This window comes from Aquila chrysaetos, chromosome 10 (genome assembly GCF_900496995.4).
Source record: "Aquila chrysaetos chrysaetos chromosome 10, bAquChr1.4, whole genome shotgun sequence".
NCBI lineage: Eukaryota > Metazoa > Chordata > Aves > Accipitriformes > Accipitridae > Aquila > Aquila chrysaetos.
The window spans coordinates 31,748,273-31,763,791 of record NC_044013.1 but is presented as its reverse complement, the minus strand read 5'-3'; the positions used below and the strand labels follow the sequence as shown (position 1 = coordinate 31,763,791).

The 15,519-nt window shown below is 43.3% G+C and overlaps 1 protein-coding gene across 7 annotated transcripts in view; it reads right to left on the bottom strand.

The window, feature by feature from the left end:
* Positions 1 to 15,519, bottom strand: part of LOC115347096 (S-adenosyl-L-methionine-dependent tRNA 4-demethylwyosine synthase TYW1-like) — a 119,395-nt gene that overhangs the window by 26,740 nt on the left and 77,136 nt on the right. For all 7 annotated transcript variants that reach the window (XM_030028063.2, XM_030028061.2, XM_030028062.2 and 4 more), the window contains one exon: positions 3,364 to 3,474. In XM_030028063.2, the coding sequence (XP_029883923.1) occupies positions 3,364 to 3,474 (111 nt within the window). The remainder of the gene's footprint in view (positions 1 to 3,363; positions 3,475 to 15,519) is intronic.

Here is a 15,519-nt window from a genome sequence, read left to right as displayed (position 1 = left end):
CATCCAACTTGGGGTCTATTTAAACACAACCCAGTGTCAAGAAAACCCCCCGCTCCAGGGAAGCCATCACAAAATTTTGTGACTTTTAAAAGGGATTGAGATGCCATTTAAACCCCAAATGTTGTGCCAGGACAGAGTTGCACCATTTGTTTCAGACAGTGATACCAGTTCAGCTCCCAGTGCAAATGGGTACTGCCAGCAACACTGCTCATGATGGCATGCTTCACACTTCAAATATATGAACCCTATTTTCCTGTCCTCAAAATTAAGATAACAGGACAGCACAGCTCTATTTAAAAGCTCATTTAAATGGAAAAAAATTAAGAATATTTCAGAGCCTGCTGGTGAACGAGGTGGAGCAGCACCCTGACAATTCATTTCTGCTGCTGAAGCTGAAAAGGAATTAGTGTGTTTTCTTGTACTCAGCTCCTCGCTTCTGTCTTGTGGGGCTTAGCTGCTGTCAGACTTGCTCTATGGTTTTGAGAGCTTTGGAAAATCGTCCTCCCTCCACTAGACCAGAAAAAAAGAGCAAACTGGTATAAGACTTTTTTGGACTTGGAGTATACAGATCGCAATGAAGTTGTGAAATGCTGTACTGTGGTTTTTAATGACAGTTCTAAACAGGGAAGGGAAGACTTTCCCCATTGCTCCCAGTCTAAGTACAGCAACTAGCAGAGACAAGGGAGAGACATGCTGCATCCTTTGAAAAGGCTTAAAGCTGAGTCTCCCTGTGTCCCTGAGTACTGCTCTTGGGATTGGAAAGACAAGAGGCTTTCCACATGCCAACTACAGACTGCTTTTGTGGTCACAGTATAGGCACAATGCTAAACCATTCACAGAAGAAGCAACTGAGGCATAAGATGTTTTGTCCCTTAGCTTGAAGGCACCATGATCTGACAAGGATCAGCACCCTGGTAGTCACTTCTGTCCTCCAGTACTTGCAGAATTTCACTTATCTGCTGGAATATTTCTGAAAAAAAATACATTTAGATCAAAGCATCCCACTTGCAAATTTAATTAAGTAACATTAAACAGCATACACCTTTAAAAAAAAAGAAAACCAAAACCAACCTGCAAATTATACTCATATCAGTCCATGAAAAGACCCAAACCCACACAATCAGGTGGCCATCAGGTGCCAGGTGCACCCCTCTGCCTTCCTTGTCCTGCAACCCCTTTGAACACCCTTTGCAGCTGGTGTTGGCAGGTACACGAGTGATGCTGAACCCCCAGCTACACTACTATCCTATGTGGTTTTTGGGAATGTCATGCAGCCCCCCTCTGCCTCAGTTCATACTTTGGCGAACATGGTGAAAGGCTTAATACATATCCCCTCCTCGGAGAAAGTCCTCGCTGGTTGAGATCGGACAAGCACTGTGAAGTACTTGGTGTCGCACTTTCTCTGCTGTGACAATCTAGGGAAAACAACACATCGCCAGGGACTCGCCCTGGGGAGAAAACGGACTAACACAGATACTGTGGATCAAACGATTTCTCCGTTTATTAACTGCGCAACACTCGGTTATATATGTTTCTAGTATCTACTCACGCATAAGCCATTTGTTGATTGGTTAACATGTGCCGTTCATGCGCTTAAACAACAGTCTAATTGGATAAAGTCCTCTAATCACGCAAATAGTTTCCTCCACCTGCATGCTGTCTTACACTCTGTCTTCAGTCACATCGCCCTCCTGTTATCAGTCACGTACGCCTGACCTTGTTTTACTTTTTGTACATTCTTCAACAAGCTCATAATAATTGTGCCTTTGTACAGTTAGTAAACTTACAACAACAGTTGTACCTTATACAGTTTCCTTCGTCCTCCCACAATTTCTCCCACAAATTCTCCCACACTTGGAGTGCAAAGGTGGCATTTTTGATTGAAGCAGTGCGGACAGGAGCCTGTCCCAGCTGGAATAGTGTCAGGAGTACATCTATGACCACCTTGAGAATACCTCTGATCACCTCTTCTCGCTCTGAACCTGGCAGTTCAAGGCATGATTTTGCCAGGGAAAAGCCACTGAGAGAGCTGAGCTCCACACTGCTGGGAAACCATGACTGTAAGGCTGAATCCTTCCCCAGGCAAAGCAAACAGCAGCCCTCCGCCTTGGAGGAGACAGATGTTTGCCCTGGAGAGCGCTCAGAAACATTGATTAACTTATACCTGATTCATTTTACTAATTAAAGTCGCTACACATAACAAAGCAGTCTAAGTAGCATGTACACCAACAGCCTCATGCTCCATGCTGGCGTGCACACTCATCTCTGCCCTCCTCGCATGCTGGAAGAAAGGATCTTGTACAACCAGGCTACACTAAGAGATTCAGGAGATGCAGGATGGGAAGGGCCCCATAGGAACACTCCTCCTGCTAGGTTTTACCTGAAGAATATAAAGCAGTCTGATACACATTGTAAAACTGAGGCTTTTTCCCCAAACCATACCCAAAATCTTATTTTGTATTAAGCTATCAACTTCAGAAGCACATTTAGAGAGAAAGAGACCTCTCAATACTGATGATATCAAAACCTTTGGGTTTTATTTCATAAGGAAATTGCAGCAAACTCCAGGCTTTTTCTTCAAAGCAGCAGTAAATAAAGGTTAAAAAAACGGAAAGAGAGAAAGAAAAGAGAAAAGTGAAAGGAAAGGGAAAGTCCAGGAGTAATAGAGTTGCAAAAATACAGACCTGAGGTAAATGTGCTGGTCTGCAGGGGAGTTGCTGGATGAAAATGCTGATAGTGATTCTTTACAGAATACTTTGTAATGTGTCTTTTTTTACATTCTCTATATAATAAATTGATTAACCCCAAGAAAAAGCACCTCCTGTCCTGCTGTATCTCACATGTTCCTGTTAGTAGCTCTTCCAGTCCCAGAGGGTAGTATTTCCCTGTTTTGCACCACCAGACAAATACCACATCAGTAAACCAGACATTATCACCTTTTCCCCTGGCAGAATTTGAGACCAGGATGGGAAGAATAATACCACAAACTACCAGCTTGTCACAGAATATTTTGTTTAAAATGTTGGTTGACATAAAGAAAGAATATCTACTTATCAGTCTCTGCTTTCATGAGAAATATAAAAAAGACCAGAGGGTTATGATTCTGTTGGGCAGAAATTGATGCTGGCTTGTACAAAGCTTGTCTTGCGTAACACTGAAGACTGCTCCAAATTCACCCATAAGATATTAGAAACCTGGCTGCCTAACATTAAAAACAAGACCTAAGGTCTTTAGTTCCTTATGCATCACTGAAATCTTTGGAAGAATTGCATTTACTCGTATAAGTTTAAGACTGGGGGGAATGGGGAGGGGAAAAACGTAAAATACTGACACAAAAAAATAAAATAGCTCCGTGCAGCTCACCTTGACCTCGATGAAGTCTGGTTTACCGAGGGATATCAGATCAGCATAGGCTTTGAGTTCATCCACATTCCAAGCTTTCACCAGTGTTAGCCTATAAACAGTACGCTGTTGCTGAAATAAAGGAAAAATTACATTAGCAACACATTCTGACACATGGAGAATATTCCACCCTTGCACACAGCTTCAAACCAGGGGGGAAATTCATTCATTTATTCCAAGAACCCAGGGGCTAAAGCAAACCAGACCCAAACCAGGAGCCACCTCACTTGTTCTTTCAAGAAAGGTATTCCACAGCATCTGTGAGCTGAGCCACCTTTTTCTGTACAAAGACTTACCTTCCCTCTATGTATCCCAGGCACTTTGTTTTTACAGGAGCTTTAACTTAATGGGAAAATAATCAGGAAGTTTATCTCTCTTTGATTTGCTTCCCCAGGCATAAAATCTCACCATTAGTTGCTATACAGATATTTTATTTCCTCCAGCTGGATCATGTGGCATTGGTGACTTTTGGACAGGATGAACAAGAATAGAGACCATTGTCTGCCCCATCCGTGAACACTTCCAGCATATCAGGTACAGTATCGCAGAGAAAAGGCTTGCCTGTGATCAGTTACACAGAACATTTTATTGGAAGCACAAAGTGACAATTAAAATCACAACTGGGCAACACTGAAAATACCCTGCTCATGACCTAGCCTTATAAAAAGTGTGGTGCAAACCATTAGGAACAAACACAGTAGCTGCAGCGCTAATGACTACAAGAGCGGCATCCACCCCTCATTACCCTCTGCAGCAGGGCAGCTGGATTTCTGCCTGGCAGCATGCCTGCATGGATCTGTCCTCTCCATCCCGCTGCTCAGCGCCACAGCTCCTCATCACACCAGTGCCTCTCCAAGATGCACAGACCCGACTTATTTCCGTGCACAGTGGCAGACAGCACTCCAAGAACTTCTTTCCTTCGAGTTATTCTGATTTTCCTCTCTAAGGGCTGCTCACCAAAGAAGTTACTGGTGACAAAAGGACTTCTACTATCACTATATGCACTTAGCCATGGAACAAATCCAGTCTCACTGCTTACATCTGCTTGTTTCCATCTTTCCCCTATCCTTCCTTTCATCTTCCACTAACGTTTTATTTCACTTATCTCTGGAATTTATTTATAGAGCAATCTTCCAGCAAAAATTTTTTTTTAATTAACCCATTTTCCTTCCTTGGCACACTGTAGACTGTAAAACATGACAAAAGTACCAGTTTAGCCAGAGAAAAAGAGCACTGTAACAAATCCATGGCAGCCCAAGACTCCACAGCTGGGGCCAGACTGTATCCCAGGCCTGGGACTTCATGGCACAGCAAAGGCAGGAATCAAATTCTCCTGCTCCAGAAAGTCCAGGCTTAGACTCAGGTTAAGAGATTCTCCCCTATCTACTACCCATGACAGGCCTGTGGCACGAGGTTACCTGAACTTCAGAGCCACATGTGGGAAGCATGCACACAATTTGTTTTATTACATTTTTTTCAACTCAAGATAAGCTAATAAGGAGATCTGCTACCAAACTGAACTTTCCATCACTAAACCTCAGACCGTTTCCCACTGCGATACCTCTGACAGCATCCACTGGCCAGGGGCAAAGCAGGGACAGCTCCCAGGACACTGAGTCCCAGTCCAAGGCTGGCTATTAAAAAGTTCGTGCTATTATCACTCCCCAGATAAAACCGATACTTGCCACTACCAATCCCCAATCTAGCCATGTTTTAGTTCTTCAGAGCCTCTGACCTACGTGCCATGAAGTAAATTTTGCCCTCTGTATAAAAATCAAAACATCACTTACCTAAAACACATTGCTATGTTTTCCACGGGGTGTGTGGGGGGAGTATTTTCTACACCAGTCTGCTATGGACACATTCCAGATTATTTACTAACAAATAACTAGAGGACAAACAAATAAAAAACAGGAGCATCTTCTTCCTCCCACTAACATCTGAACACAGGCAGGGGTAGGTCTTTAGTGTACATACATACAGAGAACTAAACGCAATGCAGGCTGAAATGTCCCAACGCACTCACTCACTCATTACGTGTCATCTTGGGAACCTAAAGCACCAGGTAAACCTCCCAAAATTCTCCAGGGGACAAACATGAGCAAGGGTTTGATACCTACAAGGAGTCAGTGTCTTGAGAAAATAAAGGCACAGCTGCTTTTCGACAAAGTCTGTGGAGAGTAACTTTAAAGAATTATTGAGAGAATGATTGTTGAAGGCCAATTATTACAAGAATTAAAATAGCTGGCCTCTACTTTACCCATAGCATATAAGCACATATTTAAGAACAAGAGACTCTTATGATTTGAATGGATTGGCAAAAGAAAGGTTCAGGCCAAGAGACAACAGGAAAGTATGAAATCAACAGTTCATTACTAAAGAGAAAAACAATGAAGGAACTAATACATAAAATAAACGCATCATTTGCCATATAACAGGGAAAGAAGAAACCAGAGAGAAAACATCTAACAGGAGGAAAAACTCCAATACACACACGCCTGTCAATCGTCTGAAGTGATTAGATACCCAATTAATTGAGAAATGTCTCCCCAAAGGTCAGCTCACAGTGGTAAACAAATGCAGGCCGCTTCAAGGCAACAATAAATAAAAATTGTATTTTAATACCAGCCCCTACCAAAGACTGCTGATCCAGACTCAGTCCTGAGACTGGGAGGTCGGGTCCCCGGTGCAATCATCAGAGTGGGGAGCCCCTCATGAAGTGAAGCCTTTAGGGGCATTTTTTTTTTTTTTTTTTGGCAGGATGGTTTCATGCTAAAATTAAGAGTAAATTTCTGGATGCCTCTGTCATGCATAGAAAATGTAGTTTGGCAATGAGCACACAGCAAGCAGGACAGTGCATCCTGTTAAATCCAGCATCATTGCCACTGCTGGCTGAATAGTCTGCAGCAGTGGAGGATATAAAAAAGGAAAAAAAGAAAAGAAAATCTCAGCCTTAACACAGAGAAACAAAACACAGGAAATCCATTTGTGGGATGAAAGTCTTAGAAAATCTACTTGATCTTCAGACAGCAGATACTTGTTATTTGGGGAATTTGAACATAACATACAGATAATGGGAGGCTGGACCAGGCAGAAACTGGTCTCAAGTGCTGGAATTAAGGGCAGTGAATAATATCAACAGACATATGGAAAGCTCCTATAGACTAATGAAAAATATTTAAACCTAGCCCAAATGTGAAATGGATCAACTAGAGCTTTGCATGTCACCTCTACTGAGCAGCAAGGGCAAAACCTTTAGGTAACTGAAGTGCTGGCAGTTCAGGAGGGCATTTGCTACCCTGAAGGACATATGTGTGACAAGTGTCATTTACAGTACTGCCACAATGCTTGAAACAAGCTTAGAAAATGCCACCAAGCATTCTCCCAAGGTTCAATTCCTTTACGAGATCTTCAGAAGGACAGAAAATGTTTTCTAGAGGCTGAAAGGACCACTTGCACCAATTTTAAAAAAAAAAATAAAAATCAGTAGCATCTTTGTTGGCAGCAAAACTTGTGGTCAACTGATTGGAGGGAGGTGACTCTGGGAGTGCCAAGCCGTGATTTCAGAGGATCATGCTGTGATTTTGCAGGGGCTACACTGGTTCACCCCTCTATCTCTGCTGGCAAATGAATGTGCCAAATGCACCCACACCCCATAGGAGACCATGCTGGAGGGGACTGCCCACACCTCATGTTTCTGGCCAAAATATAGTGGAAGCAATATATTTTTTAAAAACCACCAAGTCTAGTCTATTAAAAATGCATTAAATCAGATTGCGAAGATTAACACAAACCATTATTAATGTGGAAACAAATACATGCTTGGTTCTTATTTGCCAATCCTCAGGACTGCACTTACAGCCACCATGGGGACTTCTCTCCCTGGGACAGCTCCCCAGGAGGCAGCACAGACGAAGGTTTCTTGCTTGCTCTTATACATGTGGCTCAACCCTCTGCTGACGCAGAAGATGGGAGTCCCCTGGGGTTCATAAACATGGGACTGACAACTATGGAGCCCTGCCTCCTCCTGGGATCAGAGGTACAGCCTCCAGCACTTGTCAACTTCTTCTATACATGCTTGGTTGTTTCCCAAGTGGTCCCTGCAATTGCCAGAGCAGATGGGGCAGGTTCAGGGAAGGCCACAAAACATTGACAGCAACTGGAAGAGCTGCCCTTCTTCCCAGTGGCTGCCACCAATACAAAGGGAGGGTGTGACATGAAAGCTGGTGTGAAGGCACATAGCCACCAACAGCTGCTTCTGGCTTGGAGCAGCAGGACATGCACTCAGGCAGACATGACCAAAACCCAACTGGACTGGCAAAAATACAAACATTTGCAAAAAAAATCTTATGATGGCAGAGGACGTCCATGTGCAATGATAACCATCAAGCAGCCTGCCAGCCTTCCCTCCCCTTTCCTCTGGTGTCTGAAGTCCAGTCACTCATCATCATCTTGCAGGCCAGGGTGAGTGGGGACACCCTCTGCCCAACATCTTGGTGCCTGCAACTACTGGGACCATCTCACTTCTTCCCCCTATAATCTAAAAAGTGTTTTTTAGGGGCTAATTCCTAACCACTCTCCATGCTTTGTTCTTATAACTCTAACAGTTTGCTCTCTCTCCTATTTTGAAACTGGGCTGAAGCATGCAAACACTTTTTCTGGGGGGGGGGGGGCGGAAATAAATCATTTATTCATTTTACACTCATTCTGCAGAGGGACTAAACATGAATGCCAAAAAATGGTTCGAAGCTCAGGCCAGCAGGTTGAACACAGGAGGAATGCTGTCAGAGCCAAGTAAATGCAATATTGCAAGAACAGTTTTGTGGAGAAGATGACACGTTACCAGTTTACTTTTCTTACAATATTTTCTAGCGTACATTAAGTACAATGCTTCAGCGAGTGTTTCTTCTTACAGCAATGAAGGCTTGCATGAAGGGAGGTACTTTTTTCTCCTCCCATTTAAATCTCCTTTTTAATACTGTCCAATATACATCCTAGATCATTTCAGAAGTCCAACTTTAAAGTTCAAGTACTTCATAAAACTAAAACTGCTACAAGTGCATTAAAAGGGCTTTTCTGCCCATAGGGCAGCACTAACTGACAAGTAATAACCAGTCTGTGTGTGTTATCTATCACTTCAATAACTGAACTATCACAAAAACTATATTAGCTTCTCACAACCAGTGGTGAAAGAAGTAGGTAAAGAAACTAAAACACTGCCAAAGGGATACAGAAAAAAGGTAGAAAAATCAGAAATTAATATTACAACTGAAGAAACTTCTTTCCAGAAGGCAACATCTCTCAAGTGTTATCTGAGCAGAGAGAAAAGCCACTTTTTTAAAAGTGGTAGAGGGTACGGATCAAAATGACTAAGGGCCTAATACCACAAAACGTTACATACAAGTAATCCTTACAGACTGCCAGCAGTACAAATACACAATCCTGTTTTATTAATGTATTATTTGTATTTGGTTGTACAATAGGGCCCCAGGAGATCCTCTTATAAGCACTGAAAAACAAGAAATAAGAGCTTAAGCCCTGAGAACTTGATGATCTAAACCATCAGGATATAAAACCAGACTGCAATGCTTTACTCCCTGCGTCTCCAGGAAAAGCAACCATTATTTCACTTCAGACAGATATCAGAATAACATTAACGGAAAAGTTAATATCATAACAAGCCTTTTGAATAGTTGAAAGTCAAGGGTGTGGAATCACATCTATTTTACCCCAAAAAGCTCTTTATGTAGACAATTAGCCTTCCAGGAAGGGGCAGCTCTAGGGCCCTGCAGGACCACGCATGCCTATCGGGTGGCAAAGGAAAATAAGAGATGGAAAAGAAAACAAGAGACTGTGCCCTTGTAAATAAATACCTGGTAGGGAGAGTAACACGGATGGAGCCAGACTCTTCCCAGCAATGCCCAGGGGAAAGGACAAGACACAATGGGCAAAGGCTGAAGCACAGCAAATTGCATTTTTTAAATGAAACTTCTACAGGGAAGGTGACTGAACACCAGAAGGGGTTGCCTGGAGAGGTTGAGGAGACTCCATACTTGGAGATATTCAGCACTCAACCCACCAAGCTGATCCTGCTTTGAGCAGGAAGGTTGGACTAGACAATCTCCTCAACAGCTCCCATCCTGCCCATCTAAGAGTTGCAGATTTTCGTCAAGTGCCTTTCAGAAGGAGAACTGAGAGCAGTATGTAGACCACCTCCATGAGGAAGGATTACAAGCTGCAGCTGTTAGAGAAGGTCCCCTTAGATCAGGTGAGCATCAGCACAAACCAACAATTTGAGAGGGCAACAGACAGCGCACGCTGCACTCAAGCAGCCTAATTACAGCCGGAGTGGGAGCCCTACCACCCATCAGGTTATAATCAAAGGAGACTGAATAACCAGCAATTCAGACCTCCGTGAAGAACTGGGAGCAGAGAGAAGAGCAGTTGAGCACGCTGAAGCAAATCTGTTCAAGGCTGGGGAAGTCAGAATAACTTTTAAAGTAATACTATGAAAACATGGAGTTCATTAGAGCAGTTATATGGCACAATGCCTGCACAGCTGCATGGAAAGCAGGATGCATCCTTGCTCCAACACAACCCTCTGCTCTGAGCACTGAGTACGCTCATCCAGCCCAGGCAATAGGACAGCACTCAGCAGTAATCTTCAGCCTTTTCCTGATTGAGACCATGGCTGAAGAGCATGCTTTACAAAGAGTTGATAGCAGAAACAGAATAACTGACTATTAAAGGGTTATTTTTTCAGTTGTGAACACTCGAAAGCCAAGTGAAGCCTCTTTGGCTGCACTCCAGGCCCAACTGGTCTCCTCACAGGGCTGCAGAACATTGCATTGGACTTCTCGATGCTTCTGCTCCTATCTGCAGCTGAGCGGTGGAGGAGGAGTCATCTCACTTTCTGTCTCTGCAAGGCACACAACAGAAGTGTTGCATGGCTGCAGGTCACATCACATTCGCCATGCAGCTGGGAGGGCTAAGGATGGAGGAGTCTGGCCCTGCTCAAAATCTCAGCAGCCTCCCAAGAGGTCAAGTAGCATCATTGTTGAGTTCCTCCAGGCACCCAACACATGCTCCATGCCCCAGAAAGCAGCATCCCTACAGGACCACCCTTCTCTGCCAGGAAAGCCCCTCTCTGTTCCAAAGCTTAGAGGTCAGCAGTGCTTTTACTCTTGCCCTTGGTAAATCAGTTGACTCAGGAGGAGATGCTACTCTGACAGAGCACATCATCAGAACTGCAATAAGCACAGGTCACAACATATGCCAGAAGCACAAAGCCCACCCTTAAGAGCTGCCAGAATAGCACCAGGAAGGGCCCGTGCTGCTGCTTAAGGACAATTACCATTGGGTACTGCGAGTCCTTCACATTAGGAGATGTTCCTTCAGGCCAGTGCACAGCATTCAGGAGCAAAGGGATAACGTGTTTCTGTGATCCTGTGCAGTTCTGATGAACTTCTCCAACTCTCAACACACAACCTCAGGTATAAAAAGCAGTTAATGAGGTGCTTTTGCCCACACAGGAAACTAAGCATACGGGTAGAAACTGAGCAATTTGATACAAATACCCCTTGCCTTCCCAAACCCTTGCTCAGGTTATTATAGCAGCCTTCTCTAAAATATAGCACATGAGGTTTGTATGGGATTGTATGTGATAGATGGTCCATTAAAGGTACCTTAATACAGAATATTGTTCAAGAAATTTCTTAAAAGAAGGAAAACCACTGAGAACCACCTTGGCACATACCACACTATGACTTGTTCCCCCAAGTCTTTCAATTTTACTCTTTGGAGGACACCTAAACCACATCAGTGTTGGCAACATGCCTCAAGAAACAGAGATATTGTGCTTTGTCTCTCATTGCATTCTGAAAACTATGTAGCAACTGTCACCCTTTTAACAATGAGGTCCCAAAAATACAAATCAACAGTGGCCAGTTCAGCCTTCTGTTCCCCAAACACCTAAGGACAAAGTAGACTTGAAGACTAAGGAATGAAGAACCAACCTGGGGAAAAGCAGTATTTGCCCTTTGGGCAACTCCTGCTAAAATCTTTCCAAGCTACCCCAAAAAGCATTGCATCCCTTGAATTCCAGAACAGGGCACAAGGAAAAAACAAACAAGCAACCCCCCCCCCCCCCCCACCCCCCCCCAAAACCAAAACCAACCTGAACAGGGCTAGGGAAGGATACTTACAATAAAAAAAGCCCTTCATTAAGTGGATCTGCGATCCTAGTCTCTCATTCAGCAGACAAAAAGAGCAAAATCTTTGTCTCAAAGAGTGCCTCATGCCCTGGTCCCAGCAACAGCAATGCCCCACAGCCAGAGCTCAAAGTCATCATCAGGGCCAGCAGACAGGGATGTGGCTCTCTGTCCTCTGCAGGGTGGCCAAGACTCAGGTGAACCCACAGATGAGTCACCAGGCTGCTGCATCCTTGCACCCCTCCAGCAGCTCACATTGAAATACAACCCAGGCACTGTGACAGCTCTGCAGCCCAGCTCAGAGAGCAGCAGGGTGACCCCCCCAGCTTCCCCGGCTATGCCGAGCCCGGCACAAAGCCCAGCCCTTGGAGCAGCATGCAGCAGCACTGATGCTTCTGCCTGTTTCCAAGGTGGTTACATTTTCCTTTGCAACCATCCTAAAATGTTCCTAGTCCTGTAACATTTGCAAATGAACATTTTCTGTATGCGCATATTTTGCTGATGGCCAAATCTCAAAGCCAAACTGCTGAACACACCTCAGACCAAGACCCAGCCCATGAGGTGACAACTGCTCTCCCAGCATCCGCTGGCCCAGAAGATGTTAATAAAGGATTCGCATGTCAGTTTGACAAAGTGCTCCCTTGTCACTTCAATAACCAAGAGGGATTGGGGCTGCTTTTTTTTTTTATCATTTCTTTTTAATTCCCTCCTCCTCAACATTCATCTTTTTGTAGATCAAATATAATTATTCTTCATAAAACATCCCAGGTCTAATCTTGGGAGGAAGAGGGAAGGGTGAACAAATCAACTGTGCTGCAAAGAGCAGGTTGCTGGATTGATATGAGTTTGGCTGGGGCAGGGGAGCATCTCCCTTCTCCAGCTGGGGCAGGGAAGCAGTGGGAGCAGGACTGGAGAAGACTGGAACAAAGGGCAAAGACTAGACAAACCTCCTCCTCCTCCAAACCATGCACTGAGGTCCTACAAGACCCTTACCTTGGATTGTGTCACTTGAACTTGCTCTTTTGATAAAGCAGAGTAACAGCACCCTACTTTGGTAGGGTTTGGAAGTAAACATAGCAAAACCCAGATTTTTATTTCAACTTGCTAGCTTAAAGTCAGATATTCTGAACACTCATAAAATTCCCTTAGATATAGATAAAATAATTTTATTGTTTGAAAAATGACATTTCATTCACAGACTCCTCAACATAAACCCATATTTTTGCAGCTAATTAATCTCAAGTAACAAAACCAACATTGTCAATAGAAACACTGCATTGCTTAGATGGAAAAAGCACTCTTGGGGGAGAAGAAATTATGGCGCAGAATCTAAACAAAAATTATTCTTTCACACAACTTCACAGATCCTTTGCAGGTGTTAGATGATGAGCAGGAAGCCACTTCAAAAGTCAGCTTCTTAGTTTCATTAATATTTCTTACTCCCTTCAAGGAAAGGCTCAACTTGCAAACTGATTTCATGACACATTTTCAGAGTTTCCTAGCTGGCAAAGACCCACTCCAATCATGATACAAACAGCCGAAAAACTGAAATGCATGTGCAATCCTGCAGCCCAGCACAGCGCTGGCGCTCTTGGCAGGCTCCTTGCTCTCACGCAGCAGCAGTAGGCGAGCTGCCCTTTCCGAGCGACAGTCCCTGCGAAGGGAGAAGCTGTCCTCTCCAAAGACTTGGTTTGGTTCCCTTCTTCGGGTTATGCAATGCCTTACTAAGTAAGCAAGTCCTGAATAAAGATATCAAAGCAATTTTCACACTTGGAAATTACTTGTCACAGGGATGCGATCAGAAGAAAACCCCTGCAGCCAAGTATCTATTCACTATATTCATTAACACGCATCTTTATGCATAAAACCCCACAAAGTATAAAAGACCCAAAACACAGTAAAAGGAAATCTCAAATGCCAACACACACCAAATTTCACAGCTTTCCAAACCCTTCCGGTTCAGCCTGGAGACAGAGTGTCTGTAAGAGGACTGGAGATCACTTCTGCCTCTCCTGAATCCAGCACTGCTGAGCCTCCAAGCTCCCAGAAGCTCTGAAGATAAGCTGTGCCACCCATCAGGAGAACATCATCAGGGAAAGACTCAGTGCCCTTGAAAGGATGGCAGATTAATCTAGTCTTTTGGCAACCAGGACCCTCCCCTTAAATAAAGGGCTCATCACTTCATCTGGGCTCATCTACCACTACATGACCAGCCCTGAAAACAGGCACTGGAGAGATGACATCCTCCTAAAAGTCACATTGCAAACACCTGGAGCATTCTGCTGAGCAGATTTGCACAGCAGAAGAGGTTTCTTCCCTTCAAAGATTAACCCAGCACAGAGCACAAAAGTTTTCAGCTTCCTTTCTTCAGGCTAATACAGTCATTAAAGCAAAAAACCTGAATAGGTTATGCTGCGTAGGTATCTACTAAAAACATACATTGTTCAAGCATTTGCTATTAATACACCAGTTTAAAGCAAGCTAAAGCTTTGTCTTCGTTGCTAAAAAAGGTGCATATTACCATAGGATAATTAACACATTAGCTACTCTGCTGTAAAACCAGAGCAAAGCTCAGAACTTTGATTTTACTGCTAGGGAAGTAAGAGTGCTCAACCCCAGGATTTACCTGCACATCAGCACCAAAGCCCTTGGTCTTCGCCCAGGATCTTACAGCATGACAGTTGTCCCCATGTCATCCCCAGGATGCAGGAGAAAACGAACCTTGTCACCACCACCCTCTTTTTGGGCCCTGCACCAGCTCCAGCACAACATTCAAGTTCTAATGCCAAAGAAACTAGGATGTTTTTAAAAAACCAAACCCAAACTTCAAAAAAACCAAACCACAAACCTAGTACTATCTTTTCATGCAAAACCGATTCCTGCTCTTTGAGAGAGAATCGGGTAACAAAACCAATTATAAGGTGCACACGACCAAATCATGAGGGACTGATCCCACATCTCATCTTGACATCTGGACCCCAAGTCAGTCCCCTTAGACAAAGGCCAAAGAGAAAGCAGATTGTAATTCTTTCAGTTTTAATATACTTCTGTAAGAAACAAAAGTGTCTCTATGAAATATTATTATTATGAGGTGCCAAGTCTGAAAGCCCTACAAAACTTCTTATTCTTCTAGAGCCTTGAAAAACTCTCATGAATAATTACAAAACCAGGAAAGTTGGACTTTCGGTTTGCACCAGTTTTTTTTTAAAAGACAGAAATCAGTCAACATAACTGTTCTCGTATCATACAAAAATCAGTGTGTATTGACCAGCTTTGAAATTCTGCCTCAAAATAAAAAGAAAATCCTGGAGTGAGACAAGCACATCAACACTAATTCCCAAGCCAGAATTTTAAACCAAAAAAGCCTCTCAGCCTGTGAGCAGTCCTGTTGATGTACAAAGCATAAGAATAAGTGATCCAGACTGGAAACCAAGGAGAAAATAAATCAAATACCATTATCTTACCTTCCTAAACCAGCATCCTAAGTCACATTCCCCTCCCCAATCATTCTTCCTGTACTCGCCACCTATTGCTTGTAATCTACTTTATTGCTTCACACTTCAGTAGAAATTAACAGTTTATTTAGTTAAAAATCTCTAGAAATAAAACAAAGTATAGCAACAGCTTTGTTCTGAGACCTAAAAATGTTAAGTAAATCCAGAACCATGACTGCTCCTTATCCATTTTCCGTGGACTTGTTTTCAATACACTTACTTTTGTAAATCAGCACCAACAATATTCCAGTGATTATTTATTTCCTTTCAATATTTCTAGGGCAGTTTCACAGAATTATCATGTAAAATTTATGCCAAGGGAAAAAAGTCCAATGCAAGGTAACTTAAAATAGAAGAATAGCGTTAAAACAGATCATATCAAATCATCAGAAAAAAAACACTTCAAGTTTGCT